Here is a 20,354-nt window from a genome sequence, read left to right as displayed (position 1 = left end):
AGGTCACATATCTAGTAGGTTTACATGTTGATGTAGGCTGCAGGCCTGTTCGGCCTTTTCTCGATTGACGTGCTCCCTTCAACATTCCAGTCTCTCCGTATCGGTTCACCTTCCGGAAACCAAGGAAGCTTATCTTCCACCAAGTCAAAACAATTGCCGAAATCCAGATGCGATTACGAACTATGTTCATTCGTATAAACAGTCTCTATCGACCGCTACTAGAACTAAAGTCACGCCGAGCCCCACAGCATAGAACATAGAGGGTATACGGGCCGAACACACGCCCCATCCGTATCAGCAAGCCACACGCATGAACTACCGCTTCACGTCTCAAGCCGAGTACCCAGGAGGAGGACCCGCCGGCGCCGTGTACTCCGGCGGCGGCGCCTCACCAGCAGGCGGTGTAAATCCTCCCGTACCCACATTCTGCTGCTGTCCACCCAGCACCCTTCTAAACGCCTCTTCACGCGCTTGCTGCAGTTGCAACCGCGCATGTTGTAGCTTCGCCTTTGCCTGATCGACCTCGCCCTGCAGTCCCTTCTCCTGCGCCTCACGCTGTCGTATAATCTCCCCGCACTTGTTCCCCGCGCGGTCGACCTGCGCAATAGACTGCTTGACCTGATCGTGCATTTGCATATCGGAGAAGATGTTGTCAAACACCACGTCGCTCCATATACTACCCATGGCGATGTTGAGTTGACCCAGCCCCGGTATCTCAGGCGCAACCTGCTTGACCTGCTGCTGCAGCATGCGCACCTGTTGGATGGAACTCTCGGCGCGCTCGAGGTAGTTCCGCTTCTGCATGCTGGCCATTGTGCCGCCACCGAACATGTCGTATTGCGACATGCCGTATGCGCCGTCGAGGTGTTCGCGGGCGGCAGACAGCTTGACGGAAGTCTGCCCGAGGAGGAAGAGGATGTGGCGCTCGCGCTCGAGGCGCTGGGTCAGGTCTTGGACGTGCGCGTGTGCGGCGTTGCAGGCATCTTCTTTGCGGTCTTCGTCGGGGAACTCGGGCGTGTGGCCTGCGAAAATGGAGTTGTAGAGCGCGTCGAGGTCGGCTTGGAGCGCGGTGTGGCGTTGGGCTTGCGATGCGATTTCGTTCTTGCGCGTTTCGGCTTCGGCGCGGAGTTGTTTCGCGTAGGCGAGCTCGTCTTCGGCGCTCTTTTGCTCTTGGATTGCGTCGAAGTACTCTTTTTCTTCTTTGGCGGCTTTCTCGGCGAACTTCTCCTTCTTTCCGCTGGCCTTGTGGGCGAAGCGGCGGAAGTGCGAGTCGCGGTACTTTTCGTGGTCTTTCAGCTCGCTGGCTGTTTTCTGTTTAAGGTCGTTGACGCGCTTCCTGATGTTGTTGATTTGCGCGTCGAGGTCGGCAATATACGCGTTCTGCTGCTTGAGCTGTGAGGGCGCCGAATCTGTGTCCTCGAGGCCACGAAGAAGCTCCTCATTCCTCTGCGCTGCCTGCTGGATCTTGTTGTGGATTGACATGATAAAATGGTTTCTGGGATACAAGGTTTGATGCGAATGCGATCGGAGGTAGCCTGATGCTATATATCTAGGAAGCAGCGAAGCACAGCCTACCTAATCGACTCCTTACGGCAAGAGATCATGGTGGTACTGCTTGGCAGTCGGCCTGACGGCACAAATATATGGCCTTGTCTTAGGCTATTGGGCGCCTGATTCTGGACCAAACTGCTGTCCTCACGGTGGCTGGTGGTGTTGAAGCGGGGCAGATTCCAGACGTCATAGAGGCAACCATCCAATACGGTCTAGTCGCATGTGGCGCAGGCCGCTGAGCCTCAATGCACTAAGGCGGCGTGGCAACGGCTATCTCGCATTTTGTACATCATGCTGGAATCCGGGGTAACGACGATACAGTTGCAAACAGCAGCGTCTTCGTACAAGAGATGGTGAGGGGTATTCTCAGGTGGAGACGCACGGATGGCAAGAATAGCCGGCTTTCCTCCAGACGGAAGGAGGTGCCTAAGGACACCGCACCGTTGCTCAAAGCCCCACCTCGGACGCCGTGGCACAACTTCGGGTGTTTGGTGTAGCATCGGATAACCTCAAAAGCTCAACAGCGTCAAAGTAAAGCTTCCTCTTGACTTTTTGCATATCCGTTGACTCTCAGCACGCCAACAGCCCCGGTTCCAACATGGCTACCGAAAGACTCCAGACATACTCGCAGAAGCCCCGCGTTTTTATTCTGTCTGACATATCGAATGAACCGGATGATGCCGAGTCGCTGTGTCGATACCTTCTGTATTCCAATGAGTTTGAGACGGAGGGTCTGGTAGCTTGCACAAGCACCTGGATGAAGAACAAAGTGCACCCGGAAGACATGGGGAAGATTATCAACGCATATGCCGACGCCGTGGATAATTTGAACAAGCATGTACACCCGAACTGGCAGTATCCAACGGCACAACATTTGCGTGGGTTGATTCGCAAGGGCGCCGAGGTAAGCTCCATTCGCTAGACGTAGCACGTCACGTGGGTAGCGCTGACAGTGTCTAGACTTACGGCATGTCGGCTGTTGGTACAGACACTCCACTATCTCCAGGCGGACAGCTACTGTACGACCGAATCGTCGCGCCCTCCACTCAGCCATTATGGATTCTTTGCTGGGGCGGAACAAACACACTCGCCTCAGCACTGCTCAAAGTAGATGATGACTTTGAACCCGAAGACTCCAAGCGCTTACTGTCACGTCTCCGCGTTTATGCCATCTCCGATCAAGATGACACGGGTGCATGGATTCGCAACAACTTCCCCGACGTATTTTACATTGCTTCCATTCACGGCTGGAATCAGTACGGTTTGGCAGCATGGACCGGTATTTCCGGCGACAAGTACTACGGCTTCGATGAGGGTGGGCCAGATTTCACCAAGATGGAAAAGAGCTGGATCAAGGAGAACATCCAAATCGGGCCACTCGGAAAGGCGTACCCTGACTATCTCTACATCCCGGAAGGAGATACCCCAACATTCCTCTACCTCATCCAAAACGGTCTGGGTGTACCTGACTGCCCCAACTACGGGTCTTGGGGAGGTCGATACGGGCGGACTGATATCAGCACCGAAGGCCTGAACAGCAATCACTATAGTGATGTCGTGGACAGGGTCAAAGTTGGCGACAGGACATATACATCCAACCACGCGACCATCTGGCGCTGGCGCGACGCTTTCCAGAACGACTTTGCCGCGCGCATCAAGTGGAGCATGGAGCCTGATTTCGCAAAAGCAAACCACCACCCAGTCATCAATATCAGCGGTTTCAAAGGCTTAGCGCCTGTCCAAATCACCGCTGAGGCTGGATCAAAAGTCACACTCGACGCGTCCGCTACATACGACCCCGATGGCGGAAAACTCACATTTAAGTGGTGGCATTATCGGGAACCCACAGCGACGCAGTGGTTGGTTTACAGCGAGGTTGCGCAACTGGTGATCAAGAAGTTGGACGATGAGGGCAGGAAGGTCGAGGTAAGGCTTCCACCTCCGGAAAAATGCGCAGTCGAGTTCTTGAGTAAGAAGCCAGTTGTTCAAGGTCAACTGCTTCATCTGATACTTGAGGTTACGGATGATGGTACGCCGGCTTTGACAAGCTACCGGAGAGTGTTGATCCAGGCAACAAACAAGGAGCTGAAGGGAGGTGCGAAGGGTGCTGGTTCTATTGGCGATGGGATGAAGAAAGCGTAGCATCTCTTGCAAGAGTAAAATAGTGGTATGCTTGATCGACTCGATCATAGCCAATCAAAAAGTACATCTTTCTTGGTGGCGAAACTCGTGGGAAGGTGAGCTGTGGGCGACTAATTCGACATCCGGGTGACATGTACGACACTGCAGCACGCGTCAAACTACTAGATTCTGAACCAACGACGCGGGTGTGTGTGTCGCTGTTAGAAACGCGGCGCGTTCATAGCGTACTGCAGACAGGAATCTGGTAGATGAAAGACCCTGGCGCCGGGCCGCTGACGTCATGACACACTGGCGCAGCGACTTACAACCGCCAGTGACAGCCATCGGTCTTGTTACTGAAGGGTTGCGCCGAACGCAGAAGGGATAACCCTACATGTTGTAGAAACTACGTCTCGCGTTCCTGTGGTCAAAACAGGTTGTCGGCTGGCCACACACGTGTAACCACGGCGATCTCGTCGATCGTGCATGACGTAGCGTATTCGCACTTGAGCTGTCATACTAGCGTTGACCCGTCAAACCAGCCTCCTGTCTAGACTTACAATAACATTGCCTGAATCACGTCAAACAGTAGTAGACGACCAAAACGAGCACAACAAAATCGGAACTAAGACCTGCGAATTCGACAAATCAAAATATGGGAGAAATCAACGTTGGCGGTGGGCAGTGCAACGTCCCTGAACATGAGATCAAGCAAAATGCAGGTGTGTCGGCGAGCATGGCCCTCCAGGCGGGACAGAAAGCGTGGGAGTTGAGGCAAGCTGCGCATGGAGCGGGCGACGCGAAAGCAAGAGAAGAGATCCTGGCGAAGGCGATTAATAAAGAGATTGAAGCAGAATCATTCGGAAAGGCAGCAAAGTACACGCAGTCGGGTGCGTTCCAAGGTCTCGCCGCTGGTGCCGGATTGGGAGTACAACCGGGTGTCACCATTGGAAAGCTGACCGGCGCGCTCGTTGGCGGTACGGTATCTACAGTGACTGGATTACTCGGAGGTGGCATTGGATCAGTCTACGGCGCGATGAGCGGCCCAATGTGGGACTTAGGACAGATGGCAAGTCAAGGTGTTCAGGGTGTCGTTGGTGACTTCCTCCCAGATGTCAAGTCGACGCCATCGCAGAAGAAGGCTTTGGAGAAGATGGTTATGCAAACCAAGGAAACGCAGGCACCATCTAAAGAAGAGCTGGAGCAAATGAAAAATGACGCACCGGATATGATGCCGCAGACATGGTCGCAGTCCGCAAAAGACATGACTGCGTGGAGACCGAGTATGCCGTCAGCAGTCAAGACCGCGGGGGCTGGAATTGCGGGAGTTGGAGCTGCGATGAACCCTTGGGGAGGTGGAGGCCAGCAGCAGCAACAGCAAGGCACATCTCAACCCAAGCAACAACCTCAAAAGCAAGCCCAACAAGCGCCGAGTCAACCAAAACAGCAGTCTAAGCCACAGCCTCAGAAGACTTCTCAGTCGAAACCATCGCAGCCGAAAACAAACGGCACACAACCGCCAAAGCAGGAGAAGCCACAGTCGAACGGACAAGCAAAAGAAGTCCCCAAACCCCGTTCTCAACGCCCACCTACAACCCGCGGCCCCGCAAACCCCCAAGCCTCAAACCAATCCACCCCGCCCTCCCAACAAAAGCAGACCCCAAACACACAACAAACATCCACCAAGTCCTCATCTCAGAAATCACCATCCACGGCTAACAAATCTGCGAATGGATCTGCTCAGCCGAAAAGGGTGTCGTTCAGTGATAATAAAGAGAATAACGCGCCGGCTGCTGCGGAGAAACCGAAGAGGAAACCGAGGAAATTGGGGCAGCAGGGTGGTGCTGGTGGAGGTGCTGGTGGAGGTGCTGGTGGAGGTGGTGCTGGGAACGGGGGTGCGGCGAAGAAGGCGCCGCGGAAGTTGGAGTCTAGGAAACCTACTGCTGCTGCGTAGATGATGGATGTTGTAGAGGAAGGGGGTGGATAGGAGGTTGGCGAAGACATTGCTGTGATGAAGGGAGATTGAGGAAAGGAAGGAGTAATGTAGTTATAATAGTTGGTTCCGCTGTTGGTGTCTGCATGCGTTTTGGAGGGATTGCGTAGCGATAGAGTGGTTTTAGCGTGACACGTACATATTCACGAACGATTCCGGACATCTCTTTACATGTGTGAAGTAGGCTTCAGACATGCACGGGTCTTTGTCGTGTCCTCATGTCAATTGGAGTGTGGGCTGCGTGAGTCGGATGACAATGCGTGTATGTTTGCGCAATGTGCAAAATAAATTCCAGGGTAGAAGTACACATTTCCCTGGAAACTGTGTGCTGGGTAGTATTTAATGGTATGTATTCTGCAAAGCTCTCTTGAAACGAGCATCCTTCAAGCGTACAAGCAGCCCTCGACCGGCTTCTGAACTGCTTTGTCGCTGAAAGAACAATGCCCAACTTGATCTTTGGTACCCTCGATTGTGACACCCCACTTCAATGGACGCTCGACAATATAATCTAGGCCTCCAGCCCTCCTACCATCCCTGTGCTTTACGTGACACGCCGCACTGATAACCGCACTGTTCGTGCCTCTGAGTGGCATGCCCGTCGGATATTTACAAATCCCAGCGAAGGCCAAACAGACTACGACTAAGAGACATCCCATAACGATTGCCGCGATGAGCGCTGAGTCTGAAAACCCTATACCAGTCACCGAACCTCCCGCGTGATGCAACCAGTCTCGAGATGTCGGCTCTAGCACGCCGTTTTTGTAAATAGCAATGGGTGCGATGAACAATGTCTGCGATATGAACCAATGCAGTAAGATGCTTGCGACAATAAGCGGGAGGCTGAATTTGTATGGCAGAGAGAGGAAGTATGTAGAGCGCTGGGTAGAAGCTGGGACGGTGACACGAAGCGCAGCTCGTTTATGTACGTAGCTCGCCCATTCGCGGTTCGCGAGCATCGTCGTAAAAAGCCCGTTGTAGGTGATGTATAGAAGCGATATGATGACCTGAGGCGCATTGGCCACAAGAACGTAGGGTATAATGGATTTGGAACCGAGGTATAGATCGAGGATAAAACCTGATACCGCCAGAGTTAGCACTTTGCAACACGAACATGTTAGAGGCTTGCAAATTGGTAAAGAGTTCGGTAGAATCACTTGCAGCGAACTTACGGAAATTAACGTTCCCAAAGCCATTCCACCGGCAAACTTGGTCGTCTTTGAACGAGGAAGCACCTGGATCGTCGCACATTACCCAGCGACGACCCATCCTGCTATAAAGGTATAGGGCTGTAGCGATGACCACGGAATATCTAGAGTCGGTCAGAATCTGTGTTGTACCAAGAAGAGTGAGGTGCGTAGTCTTACGAAAAAAGCGAACAAAACCAGCGCTTGCCGCTGACAACACTGTACCAGCGAACATGATTGCCGGTTTGGTGACGATGTATTCTCCGCGCTTCCGTTACCCCAAGAGCCTGTTTCATATCGTGACTAGTCATGAGACAGCAATCTTGAGTTGAGATATCTGGTTCCAGGATGAATGTCTGGATCGCGTCGCCGATCGTAACGATCGTTTCTTGATTCATCCACCTAAGTACTATGATCATGAGAGTCACCTTCAGCATGTTACAAGAAATGACAATATACAAGATGCTCTGATTGAGCTGAACTTGGCACCGCTCGGGTGAGCTCTCACTCAAGCAATCTGCAAACATATAAGTGAGACACGTAACTACCAGTCTGAACGAACTTACATGAGAGATCAGGAATAACTTTCGGGCCGAAAAACATCTCTGTGACGTCCGTTTTGAAGTATTTGAGCGAGCTGTTGTCGGTTCTGTCTGAACCCTCGGAGTGATTCTTTGCCACCACAGCGACAAGGTTGCCGGCCCTTATGAAGGACATCTGATAGCGATGAATACACTCAGTGGCAGAAATGTTCTCAAACGGAGATGCGTCCAGATACTGCTTGTCCAGAAATTTGTCCTGGAGATCCTGAACGTATGGAACATACTCATCATCACCGTCTTCGAGCTTCCATCCCCCCCTCGTGGTGAGGAAAGACTCTTGTGTCAACATGAAGTCGATGGCGTTCGTTGCTGTCGTCTGAAATACAACTGAATTGTATCTTGCCCTAATCAATACATTGGAATTCAGAACATAAAGCGTACACTTACAGAAGATGCAAAGGCATGCTGCTTGTAGCGAGCAATATCCAGACAGCGAGCCTCCTCCTACTGATGTTGGGTAGATTTCTCAGACTCAAGACTCCCACATCCAGCGACTTGCCCCTCTTGTGACCTTTGTCGATTTCTTCTCTCGTTGGAGCTACAAGTCGTTGTAAACAATAACTTGATGCACCCAACAAGGCGCTACTCAGTACATTGACGAGTAGTTGAAGACCGGTTGTTAAACGCGATGCAAACACACATTTGCCTGTGTAGATCGTAGCAATGCCGTCGTGTGGATCACCGGCTGCAGCAGCTACTATGGCGCATACGATATTGAAAAATAGGACCAGCGATGAGCCGATAATGGCGAGAACGAAACCGCCGCGCCAGCCGCTGAATCTGGCTTGACGTTTGTAAGATAATAACAGGCTGAAAGTAAAGGAAGAAAAAAGGGTATTTGGAGACGCAGTCATCTTGGATAGTTAATCGGTGCTTGTTGAATGATGCCTGAACGGCTACGGGCCATTATGTATTCATTGCTCTTCCAGCGTTGGCGTGCACTGTCGCCAACACAGCCACCATTCACCAAATACGATACAGTTCGAAGGAAGACGATGCATCCAAAAATAAGCGGTTGCTGCATTGAGTAACCACAACGTTGGTCACAACCATCGTAGGGGCCAAGCACAGAGTAAGTCGTCGAAACAAATTGTACTCGGCGAGTACGGGATTGGTGATAGGTGGCCCCCAGATTGTCTTATCGGAGCACGGGCTCATGACGGCAGGTCAATAGACTTGGAAGCCTTCGACCAAGGGCCAATACCTGTACGCTCCATCATTACTGCATCTCTCCAATTGCGTTGACGTCGTGCGAACCGTACCTTTGGGTTCGGCACAACGAGCACTGCCCGGGCCTGGGGTAATTCACCCAACCAATGGGATGTTTCGCAGGAGCAACACACGTAAGCCGGCCTGCGACCCAGAAAAGGTTCCGCACGTATTAATGCCATGAAAATGCTCACTAGAAGATCTTGCCACATGCAAGGCGATACTTCCGGATATTCGGCGTATCGAATGTCCTGTTTGGCTGGCTCGATGGGGTCGGTTTTGGAACGGTACCGTGGGTACAGTTTCAACCTTTGGCGTAGATTGGTGTGAATACCGCATGGGCAGGCTTTGACCAAATTCATCGGCAATGCAGCCCTCTATCGCCACTGCTGCCTGCGCTTTCCTCTATGCAGGTACTTATTCGCTGCGCCTTCCGGATTAATTTACGGTGCAGCGCAACGATAACCCCCACCCTCAACCCGCGCACTCACCATGGATCTTTCTCATCTCCTCTCGTCCTCGCTAGCGCCAGTGCAGGAGACTCTCATTTCGTACCTCGGCCCGAAGGAGTTTTCGACATTGATTGAAGTGTCGACAGGCGTTCGTACTGCGCTCATCAGCGGGCTTCCTTCATGCTACCAGAACATTGAGACAAAACTCAAAACCTTCTTCCAGGATCCCAAGGCGTTCAGACAAGTTCAAGCCAACACCGGCGCGATCATTGGCGGTGACTTTGCCCGCAAGTTCATTGCTAACGAGCTGCAAGCTCCCGTGCAAGAACTATACATCTATACACAGTACTCAGAGGTCAAGCCCTTGGACCTCCGTGCCCCAATATTCGACTTCCTGGAGCAAGAACGGTGGATCGCTGATGAGTACAACATGACGGGCTTGACCATATTCCGAAAGCCGCAGGCCGAGTATGATGGGTTGACCGTCTGTGTCTTGGATTCGAGGGATTCTCCTCTATGCAAATTGCTCCACGCGGCTTCATCTACCGCGACATTAAACTTTATCACTTGGAACAGGGCATACTCTTTGTTCCCGCAGGCTACCTTTATCGACAAGCAGTGTTACGTATTGCAGGACCTGCCTGCGGATAAGACCGCGGGTATGGTAAAGCGACATGGTGATTACCTTCGGGGTTTGACATGCGACGGTATCCAGACTCGATTTCTGCATTGGGAAGATAAGTATACGAACCTTGTTACTCGCCCCCGCCGCGTCGGCGATAAGTATACGTATACGATTGGACTTGACCCTACAGGTATCGATTGCAGCACATTAGCGATACCGCAGACTGTCGTGGAGTTATCTACCTTTAAAATCAAGCTCTGGCATTGGAGAAACAGGAATGGTGGACGTGGGCCGATCACAAGTTACGTTATGAGTGCAATTGGCGTGGATAGCGCTGTCCTCAAACAGTCCTATGTAGTCCTGCATGAAGACGAAAAAGATCAATGGGAGCCCGACCAGCCGGCACCATCTAGGCTCTTTAAGAAGACGATCCATCTTGTATGCCAGATCGGTGGCTTGACGATATTGGAGCTTGCAAAACTGCCAGAGAGCGACCGCCCCATCGAGTACAACAACATTATGAACCAGAGGTCTCGCGAGGTGTTCGGGTGGAAAAGCACCAAGGTACCAGAGACGTGGTCATACTACGACGACGACTTTATGAAGCAGCTGGGGAAGCTGTGGAGGGAGCACGAACGCGACGAGATGGAGAAGGGCGATGATCGGATTAGCCAGTAATGAGAGCGACTGGAGGCGAAGCCGGAGCAAGTCGGCGTTTCGTCGGACGAGAGCGAGGATATAGCGGTTCGTTGGAGAGCGGTTAGTCGCGCGTGTGGATGAGGTATGTTTGCAATAAAATGGCGTCAGTGCGAGTTAAAGAACTCGTAGACAACTTGTGGTATAATGTCAGTCATCCAGCTGAATTAGCGTCATAGATAGCGGTGGCCAGCGTGAGGCGGAAGAACGATTAGCGGTCTGAACCCAAGCCTTCCATATCTGTTCGTATGATCGTTCGCAGTTGCCTGGAGGTTGCAGACTTCGACTTGATGATGAGTTGCCGTGCTGATGATCGTGCGTACTGGCCGATGCGGGGTTCTTTGTGACAAAGCGCGTGGATGAACCTGAGATCGGAGGTTGTCGTATGATCATCCCAACTATGCGCAACCATACGGGGTGTAGATGGGATAAGTTTGATGTCGACGCGGTGACGCGATGTGAGGTGCTGAAGTGAGGAGTCGCTTCCGTAAAGAGGAGGATGTTGTCAGCCAAGCCGCTAATGTCCGAATGCGGTTGTGACGCGTTCAGTCGCGCCGTCGACGCGTCGGAACTTCATCAGCAACACCCGCCGCTCTCTACCACCAATGCATTCGCGCTCCGCGCTCCGCCGTGATGGATCTCATTGCCAAGGCGCTCTTGGTACCTCAGGATGCTTATTGCGCTCCACGACTGCTGTTTTGGGAGTTCCCAATTCACTGTCAACGAACTACTGATCGACAGCAACCAATGAAGGACCCATTCACAATGCCGCCTTTTGTGAAACTTGCGCATCAGTGCTATCACGGTTCCAATGGGTGACAGAAGCTCTTGCGGGACGATCCAGCCATTCTATTACACACTTTACGACAGTATTGAAGTCTTATCCTGGAACACTCGTATCTATCGCTTGAACATTCTCCAGCCGACGTCGGTGTCAGTCTTGTACTCGCATTCATCATAGTCTCACAGCGTACACGACTTTCCCCATGGATTCTCTCGGCAGCAAGCAAACATGGGCGAACATAGCCCTCTAGTCAACTGTGCTATCGCGATGCTTCAAGTAGCAAACTTGCGAAGATGATGAGATTCACTCAGCGGAAGCGCCTCGACAGGTTAAAAACATGTGTGAGATTTCCCTTTCGACCCATCACCAGCTTACAACCTCCCAAGCTCTTAATTAGTCACTCTTTTCAACTCAACCGATCGGAATCCGGGTGATACTCGCAACCTCTCCTCGACACATCGACCCTGTTCACCGAAGGCACTATGTCTCAAGACCACTACCAGAGCGATAACAATTCATTCGACGATAGCCTCTACCTTGGCATTGGCGGTCTAGACATACCATTGCTCCATGAAGCTCAATTCCAGACAACTATGGATAACGAGGGCGCAATGCTGTCTGCCAATGGCGACCCTGTGTACTTTGCTCAACCTGGCATACAAGACTATGGCATAGGGAACTATCAGCCGAATGAGGTTCCTCTATATGCATCTGACGATGGTCAGTTTCAAAATGGCTTCGATGGCTACAGCCAACCGATGCTCGAGCAACCTTCGTCCCAACATTATGCAGGCACCCCACCTCCTCGTTATTCATCCATAGAGTCTGCCAGCGCTACGAATACGCCAACACACTTGGTGGACGTACACCCGCCATTCGACCCCAGTTACCATTACATGACACCCAGCCCATCGGCACCCTCTCCAGCTACTGCAATAGCTCTAGTTCAACCCAAGTTTTTTGGACTTTCGTTTCGGAATCTGGCAGAAGCGAAGGATAGCATGCTCAACCGCTATATCGAAAACGACTGGGTGCCGCCTGCCAATGACAGCACTATTCCGACTACTGACGAAGACCGAGCTGGACACGTCGCTGAGCTACTAGCAGCAATGAAAGACACTTCTGCCTGCCCGGACAACCAAGACAAGGACCGATTTGCGAAACGATTGACTCCAGGTGCCAAAAAGGCGATTTATGAAGACCAGATGGAGAAGGTGTGCTGGCAGCTAGTTGACACCGCTGAGAAACTACATTTCTTCGGCCCGAAATCGTTCTCCATCTACGACACGACGCCACTGCAGACGATGTACAAATCCCGCAACCTTACTTTTGGTGAGCGTATAGATAGTCTCTGTGAGCTCTTACGGCTTTCCAAGGGTCGATGCTTCTCGCTGCTCAAGGGTGAGAATCTTGAAACCACTGTGGGTGCGGCTCCCGATAAAATTACAGGCACAATCCTGAACAATGAACAGAATGGAAATCGCCAGAAGTACATCGCAGAAGGTCGAACGAGGGTGAAAGAGAAAAAGGCTACGACGTCACCGGAAGATCAAGCCTCAGTCACGGACGGTGATAAGGAACTCGAGTCAGGTGTCGCAATGAGCCTGCCTTCGAACGACCTTGAGGAAGAGTTGCATCTAAATGTCGCGACGAGCCTGCAATCATCGGGGCCTCTGCCACCTGCCGACATTGGGGCGAGTATCATCGGCGACTTCCAATCGAACAATACCCAGACCGTCTCTCAGTACGCGGGCGACAATGGCGGGCAGTACGAGAACAACCAGCATGTCACTGGGAACTCTTACCATCATGGCCCTCAACCTGTCTTCCATCACGCTCTGCCCTCGCCTGGGATGCTATCACCGAGCATGCGTTCGTCGAACATGGTTTCACCAAACATGCTTTCGCCATCCGCCTCGTATGCCCCGAGTCCAACGCCATCGATGCACGGAATCTATTCCCCAAGCACGCAGCCATCACCGGTGACACCTTGGACGCCGTCGCCGTCTTTTATGACGCACATGACCCAAGGCTATTCGCACGCTCCATACCAACACCCGTTTGCTATTCCCAGATCCAATCGAGGATTTAAACGCAGTGCCGAAGACGCGCAGCTGGGCATGGGTCCATACGCACCCGTTCAACGCCCACGCTTTGATGATCAAGAGACTTACTGGCAATGAACCCGGGCCTATTGTGGAAGAGGATGATGCTGTAGGATACTGGTGTAGTTGTAGCTGGTTCGTATGAACCTAGTCTTCATATTGAGAGGCTCGGCATTAGATGAGATAATGAATGTACATCAAATGCAGCCGAAGGTATCCTTCCCTGCCTCAAAAATGTGAAACAGGCATGCCATCATCGCCTACCTGATTTATCAAGAACCTTCAGCCGAGCCCGCCTTTATGCTTCTTTCGAGCCAGTCTCTCAACTCATCCATGAGTCCACATTTCCCTTTCTCCGCAAACCCCAAGAGTGTTTTGGCACTCTCCGCTGGTAGAAACACCTTGTTCGTGTCGATAGCCCCGGTCTTGTTGTGCTCTTCCGGCAGCAACTCTCTCACTATCATACAGAACCAAACTATGCACTTGTCAGTAGGAATCGACAGCCTCACGGAGATGAGTTGACATACAAATCCTCTGGTATTCCCGGCCCTTCCAATCTGCAATGCCCTTCGTATTCTCCAGGTCTGACCCGGCGCCCAATATAAGACTATCCATTTTTGGCCCATCGTCCGTTTTCCCCTTCGTATTGCGAATCGTTGTTAGACGGCTTATATTCGGCGGTTTGATCCAGTCGAGTAAAGGTTTCTTTTCCGGATTTTGTTCGAGGTTTTTGCTGTATTTGTATACAGCGTTGTCCTCTTCCTCGACCTTCCAGCCAAATCGGTGTTCACAATTCCACTGTGCGAGAAAATCGGTCGTGCAGGATAGGAGTATCGTTCCGTTCCAAACAACACATCCGACCACGAAAAGCCTTCGACGTTCATCGTCAAGTTTGGCGTTGGGGTTAACCAGTGCTAGCCGAGGGTTTCCTTTAGCTTGCTCCAGGAATAACGGTGGCGGGTTGAGCTCGGATAATGCCTTATAGGCAATGCCCCACGGCTTGCTCATATCCAGCTCATCCGGGTTTTGAGGTTGATATTCGAATTTGTCTCCATCGTATTCTACAAGCATTGTGTAGAGAGCCTAGAGGAGGCAGGATGTATTTTCTTGTAGTGTTGTATAAGTGAGAACGATCCAAGCATTACCGAGCCCAATTTATACTCCAAAGAGTGTGAGCAATCATATAACATGACGGGATTGCCTCTGTTTGCCGTGAGTCGTGTTGTCCGGCAAATGCCTACGAGGTGAGTGATCTGTCCTCATTGAAGAGGTTCGACGTCGCGATAGTCTTCGCATGGCCTGGCACACTGGGGTGGGTGAGGAGCGCTTCCAGGAGAAAGCGCACAAATTAGATCAGAAATGTCGTACTCGACGCTGTGAATCGCCCGTACATCGCATTCGCATCCTCACTCTTCTTTCCCGACATCGCCCCTAGCCCATTCGGGCCCCTGTCCTTCCTCTTGATCTTTCGCCAACTTCTTCTCAAGCTCCAGCCTCGCCTTCTCGCCGAACTTCTTCTCCCACTCCTTGTCTCTCTCTTTCTGGGGCGCCGCGAACTGCGTACTCAGACCACCTCGACTCTTGACTTGCATCTTCTTCTCCGCAGCCTCGTTCTGCTTCAATTGCTCCTCCGCGCTCTGTATCCTGCGCTTGAGGCTGATCTCAAACATGTCCCTCCCTTTGTGCCTCCCCTTGAGCCCGTTGTCGTCCTTGTCGAAGTAGACGGCCCAGCGCAGCCCTTCCTTGCCCCACGGTGTATCCGGGTCTTCGTCGGCGCCGTCCCATTCGTCGATCGCCATGAAGCCCTCCCAGCCTTCGAATGTGAGGTGTGTCTCGTCTTCGGTCCAGTCCCAGACACCGACATGGTGCATGATGCTGCCGGTGCGGTTCGAGTAGCGCAGCTCGTACGTCTTCTTGTCGCAGTAAACCCAGTTCAGCATTGGCGGGTCGTCGCTGATCGTGGTGACCAGGCCTCTTTCCGGCGGACTCCTATCTTCATCTGGGTATGCAATGTAGAAACCCGCGAATGCATGCAAGGGCTCCTTCCCTTCCCCATCTATCCCCTCCGGCCACATGGGCTTGTTGTCCGCGTCCCTCGGCACGACCCAGACTTTGTCGTGGCGCACGACGAGGATACCATTGTCGATTTCCTCCTTCGCGATCGGATCGGGGTCGTCGCAGGCTACGAGGCAGTTGAACTTCCACATGCGCGACTCGTTGGCGGCTTCTTCGTTCTGCTTCTTTTGGTGCTCGACACCTTGCGCGACGCCCGTGACGACGGGGATGGCGACGACGCAGCCGCCGAGGAAGATGCTCAGGGGAAGCGCCATTTCGGATTATGCGATTGAGGGGTAAGGAGTCGGGTTTAGAGCGGTGGCATCGTGGGAGGTCGGAAGGCTGCTGTCTGGTGTGCTTCAGTCGACGGTGGGATGCGAAATCGCGTTGCGTCATGATCGTCAGGAAGCCTTCCCCAATAGAGACTAGTAATCTACCCGTCGCTGCCACGGTGCATCCAAACTCACCGAACGACATCCTTTTGGCTTTGGGTAACCTTCACAGTCAGCACCGAATTGCATTTCTCGTTTCCAGACCAAACCGCGTTTTTGGTGTCTACGCAGTGTACGCGCGCTGCACGAGGCCGCGATGACTAACCACAGCTTACGGTTGACTTCAATTGCAGAGAAGACCACACGCTCGTCGCTTGTTGACAGAAAGAGATCGCACACATCGAGAACTATGGTACGATTTATTATTTTGACATGGCCATTCGCTAGAATTGTAAACGGCACAGTTCTGGTTGGTCGGCTGGGTCCACTCTCATCCAGCCGACCAGAGTTCAGAATGGATAGTCGCGTAGAGTCAGAGGTACCTATCGTACCATGGAGTAAACTGTAGATTCTGGTAAGTTTGCTGCTCATACAAAATACTCTTCTGTTCTCACTCAAACTCCATCTTGTCATCTCATCTCATCAACATTTCCTCCAACAAAATGTTTTTTCACCTCTTGACAAACGTCGCCGACGCAATGTGCATGCATCCAGACCACCTGGGCGAAGATTCAAATACGCAATATATACCGTCATCGTATCTGGCTCTAGAAAATCGCAAATCATCCAGCAAGCCTGTTCGAACTGGCCGTCCACTCCGGTCGAATGTCCCAAGAACTCTCTACCGAGCGAGAAGCCCATCGCCATGCCCATTCACCTACCAGCCACCAGCGCGAGACTTGGAGCAGTTTCCGGCATATGAAGAAAATGACGGCGACTGGGAAGACTGGAAGCGGAATAATGGAAAGGTTACAGTAAATGACCATGACATCGGCCACTGCATTCGACACTGCGAACATCGCATATGCCGCTCCATTACCGACAAAGACAGGAAGCGCAATATCGAGCCCAAAGCATGCAGATGTTGCAGGCAACTTCCTATTCTCGAAGACAGCACTTTCAGGCAGGAAAGGATATCGCGTCTTCGACTCCAGGATATCCTGGCCGCCCAAAGAGCATATGAGAACACTGACTATGGCGAGGCAATCACAATAGACCTAAACTCCGCCACCGCCCTAGTCAGAAAGATGCGAAGCATGGGATATCTTGATGTTACAAAATATCTCCGCGGCTCCAGGTACTTCACGAGGAGCACTACACTGTACCCCTCGCAATACCTCGCCGCCACACGCGCGGCCAACATCCTCATCTCCAAACTGCTCAACTACATATCCATCACGCTATCTCCCCTCGAGAACCAAACCCGCACTCTCACCATCGCGGATCTAGTGAAAGAAATGACGGAAGTCATGCGCCTGGACATCTTCTGGTGGGTGTCAGAATGGTGTTTCCGCAACCAGGTTGAAAGAAGAGATAATGCCGCGGAGCGAGCATGGAAGTTGAAAGGGTGCTTTGGCTTGGCGAGAAGGACTTGGATCAAGGGGACGATGAGCAGGGGGGTTGGGATGCTGTTTGAGAGGATGGAAGGGGTTGTGGAGATGATTGTTGCGGTGTTGTTGTGGTGGGATAGAGATATGAGGAAGGAGAGAATGAAGAAGACCTGGTGGGAGTTTGAGAGCTGTGGAAGTGAGGAAAGCAGCGAGAGTGGAGAGAGCAGTGACAGCGAGGAGAGCTGCGATTTTACCTGGGATTAGTGTAATTGATGTCTCGTACGTTTGATCAGTATCCCTACAAGCAATCAAAGAGTGAAAGCTTCCGTGTGCATCCACCGCCATCAATCCGTGGTTTAGCAAACCCAAACACAGCGTTCAATGTACACTTCATATGCGCACAACGTCCCTCCGCAGGCAACCAAAACCATCTCAACCAAAACCATTGTATTTCACTCCCTCTCCCAAGCAAACACCAATCAAGCCCCCTTTCACCCACAATCATGAAGTTCACAGAAACGGACTTCCTGTCCACATCCCCAACACCACCTGTACCTCCACGCTCACACCTCCGCATCAAAATCCCGTCCTACAGCCTGCGCCTCCCCGTCGCACCTCCATCCCCCCTCTTCGACGGCATAAACGAAGACACAAACACCCACCGCTTCCCCGCCTTCCAAGACGTCCTCAACATCCGCAAGAGCGTGCCGCCACCAGAACCGCACTGTACACTCCATTGCAACCACGGAGTCTGTGTGAAACAGATGGTAGAAGGGTTTGGTAGCCCGCTATGTCAGTGCGTTTTAGAGGAGGAGGAAGAGTGGAGTGTGGAGTGGTACCGGCCTGCTATGGAGCTTGAAGAACTGGATTTAATGTCTATTGCTCAGAACACCGAGAAGTTTAGTCCGGCGCAGGAGATTGACATCCATATTGAGGACGCGATGAGGGTTGTCGCGTATCTGGAACCGCGCGCTTTGGCTCGTGCGATGGACAACGGGTTTCTAAGACGCGCTATGCTGGCTGATTTCGACCGAGATGAAGAAGTTACGACGCGCGATGCGGTTCACCGATTCTTCTATTTGATGCGGGTATACTTCGATCGTACTGTTCATTCACCAGGCCACCGCGTCGTCACGATCGAACAGCTGCGGTGCGAGTTGGATGTGTATGTTTGGACGCTACTAGATGAGTGGGTCATGAAGCATTGCGACCGGGAGACGCGGCGTTTGTTGCTGAAGCATAACGGCCCGGAGTGCATTTTGGCAGCCACGTTTGGTGCTCCGGCGGAGGTGCTGGAGCTGTGGTATAAGTGTGTTGAAGATATTGTTGGGGTACTGATATGGCGGGATGAGGAGGTTAGGTGGCGGAGACTAGAAGGCGTGATTGGGTTTTGTGTTGTGTTGATCATGTTCTTCTTATTAGTCAGTATTTTGCTTTGGGGGGGTTTGGTGTCGCACATCTGATGGCGGTAAGGCTGAGTCAAAGAGGAAAGTTCTTGGTATCAGCATTTAGTTATGAGGGTTCTACACCAAACCACCCTTCAGAAATCGATTCGATTACAGCGTATCCTCCCATTCATTTCAAATACATGAGCTCATGTTTCCACGTACTCAGCATGGGGCAAATCGCTATCTGCATGTGCATATGCTGAAACGAGTAGGCCTTCATCAGCCCAACAAAATGCAAACACGCAGCAATCACCACAGCGATGTGGAAGATCTGGTGCGATGAGAGCCACAGGTCAAATTTGCCTTGTTTCCAACACTCTGGGAATCGCGTCTGTCTTCTGTTAGTCTAGCTATCGTTGAGCGCTGTAAGACACGACTACATACCATAAAGGGACCCAGACTAGCCAGGCAGACGAAGCCGCAGGCCAACCCCCATCGTAAGCCTGCCATTTCGTCCATTCGTTCCCAACCATACAATTGAATACCCCTCCACAGCGGAAAAATACCAGCGGCGGCAAAAGCGACGAAAAGCGGAACTACAAGGGTCTGTGCCCAAGACTTGGAAGCCAGAGGCGAAGCGAAGAAGAGCAGCATGATAGCGCCAAAAGCCGTGAACTATATCTCATGTCAGCAGCTTCCAACCCATGTCGTAGCACCACATCAGCTTACAATAAGCATATAGGTGCGCATGAGCTCTACCTCGCAGGTGAACGTGTAGTATAGCGTCGCAATCAAACTGCCCCAGATAAGACACGTGATGCCCGCAAAATCCAACTGCTTGCCAGCCGTCGCCACAGATTCTGAATGGTCGAGGACGATGTGGTACGTGACGGAGAACGACATGCACAGTACCACACCGCCGAGGAATGCAGACAACGCCAGTAAATCACCGTTGCGTGGGGAGGGGAACCACTGTTTTGGGCCGCCTAGTTGCGGTAGGTTGTAGGTGGTGAGAAGCAAAACAATGACTAAGAAGAGTAGGTGGGTGTAGATGCTTCCGGTCTCGTTATGGAGGTATGTGAGGCTTTTGATGGATTGGCGGTATGAATTGCGGGCGGAACGGTATTTGGTGACGATGTATTGGTTTTCTTGGCGCCATCCTGGTAGTTGTCCGTAGTTGACGAGCGGATTCGTGATGGAAGGATCGTGCTTGTGCCCTACAGTGGTATTTTCTGGTCCTGATGACATCTTCTCGTTTTGATCGCGCATGTTGTTCTTGGTGATAGTAATCTGGGCGATGTACTGCTGCAACTTCGAGCAGTCGTAGCTATAATAACTGATATGACCCACATCTTCTCGCAGATGACGTCTGCCACGACTCTGCTAAAACAGGTACAATAATTGGCGTCGCCTTGGCTGAACGTTGACAACTTCTTGGGGTATACTCCGGAGTACTCCTAATGGTAGCACGCTCGACTTGTAGTCGCATTTGAAGGCGAAGTAGCCGGCTGCTCGGCAGTCTTAGGTTTGCTTAGCTCAATGTTCGACTGGTAAACTACCATTAGGCCAAATCTGGGGATGCAATTTGCTTGGCGCACGATTAGGCCTCTGGAAACCGTTGGGCGGGAATTCGTAGCGTTGCCGAAACTCCGTCGTTCCAAGACTCTGGATGTCTAGAACCTCATTCTCGACGTATTGACTGATCTTTGGATGGAGGACTGTGTGCTTGCTGGACCCCGAAACCTACTTTCATCTGATTGAGTTGTG

At 52.0% G+C, this 20,354-nt stretch overlaps 7 protein-coding genes across 7 annotated transcripts; 4 read left to right on the top strand and 3 right to left on the bottom strand.

Moving 5' to 3' along the window:
• Positions 1-330: 330 nt before the first annotated feature.
• Positions 331-1,482, bottom strand: J4E92_008087 (uncharacterized protein; the record flags this gene model as incomplete). Its single annotated transcript, XM_051499444.1, has 1 exon — positions 331-1,482. The coding sequence occupies one exon, from the start codon at positions 1,480-1,482 to the stop codon at positions 331-333; it is 1,152 nt and encodes a 383-aa protein (XP_051350227.1).
• A 667-nt stretch (positions 1,483-2,149) lies between these two features.
• Positions 2,150-3,693, top strand: J4E92_008086 (uncharacterized protein; the record flags this gene model as incomplete). Its single annotated transcript, XM_051499443.1, has 2 exons — positions 2,150-2,455; positions 2,512-3,693. 2 exons carry the CDS (start codon positions 2,150-2,152, stop codon positions 3,691-3,693), a joined length of 1,488 nt encoding a protein of 495 aa, XP_051350226.1.
• A 634-nt stretch (positions 3,694-4,327) lies between these two features.
• On the top strand, positions 4,328-5,626 carry J4E92_008085 (uncharacterized protein; the record flags this gene model as incomplete). The annotated part of the gene is made up of 1 exon (XM_051499442.1): positions 4,328-5,626. One exon carries the CDS (start codon positions 4,328-4,330, stop codon positions 5,624-5,626), a length of 1,299 nt encoding a protein of 432 aa, XP_051350225.1.
• Positions 5,627-9,152: 3,526 nt separating this feature from the next.
• Positions 9,153-10,415, top strand: J4E92_008084 (uncharacterized protein; the record flags this gene model as incomplete). The annotated part of the gene is made up of 1 exon (XM_051499441.1): positions 9,153-10,415. The coding sequence occupies one exon, from the start codon at positions 9,153-9,155 to the stop codon at positions 10,413-10,415; it is 1,263 nt and encodes a 420-aa protein (XP_051350224.1).
• A 1,284-nt stretch (positions 10,416-11,699) lies between these two features.
• On the top strand, positions 11,700-13,400 carry J4E92_008083 (uncharacterized protein; the record flags this gene model as incomplete). The annotated part of the gene is made up of 1 exon (XM_051499440.1): positions 11,700-13,400. The coding sequence occupies one exon, from the start codon at positions 11,700-11,702 to the stop codon at positions 13,398-13,400; it is 1,701 nt and encodes a 566-aa protein (XP_051350223.1).
• Positions 13,401-14,728: 1,328 nt separating this feature from the next.
• On the bottom strand, positions 14,729-15,652 carry J4E92_008082 (uncharacterized protein; the record flags this gene model as incomplete). The annotated part of the gene is made up of 1 exon (XM_051499439.1): positions 14,729-15,652. One exon carries the CDS (start codon positions 15,650-15,652, stop codon positions 14,729-14,731), a length of 924 nt encoding a protein of 307 aa, XP_051350222.1.
• A 3,655-nt stretch (positions 15,653-19,307) lies between these two features.
• On the bottom strand, positions 19,308-19,856 carry J4E92_008081 (uncharacterized protein; the record flags this gene model as incomplete). The annotated part of the gene is made up of 1 exon (XM_051499438.1): positions 19,308-19,856. One exon carries the CDS (start codon positions 19,854-19,856, stop codon positions 19,308-19,310), a length of 549 nt encoding a protein of 182 aa, XP_051350221.1.
• Between the last annotated feature and the right edge of the window lie 498 nt (positions 19,857-20,354).

The sequence above is a fragment of the Alternaria infectoria genome (genome assembly GCF_024043175.1).
Source record: "Alternaria infectoria strain BMP 0036 chromosome Unknown scaffold_15, whole genome shotgun sequence".
In the NCBI taxonomy this organism is placed as follows: Eukaryota; Fungi; Ascomycota; class Dothideomycetes; order Pleosporales; family Pleosporaceae; genus Alternaria; species Alternaria infectoria.
This window is presented reverse-complemented; position numbering and strand designations above follow the sequence as displayed.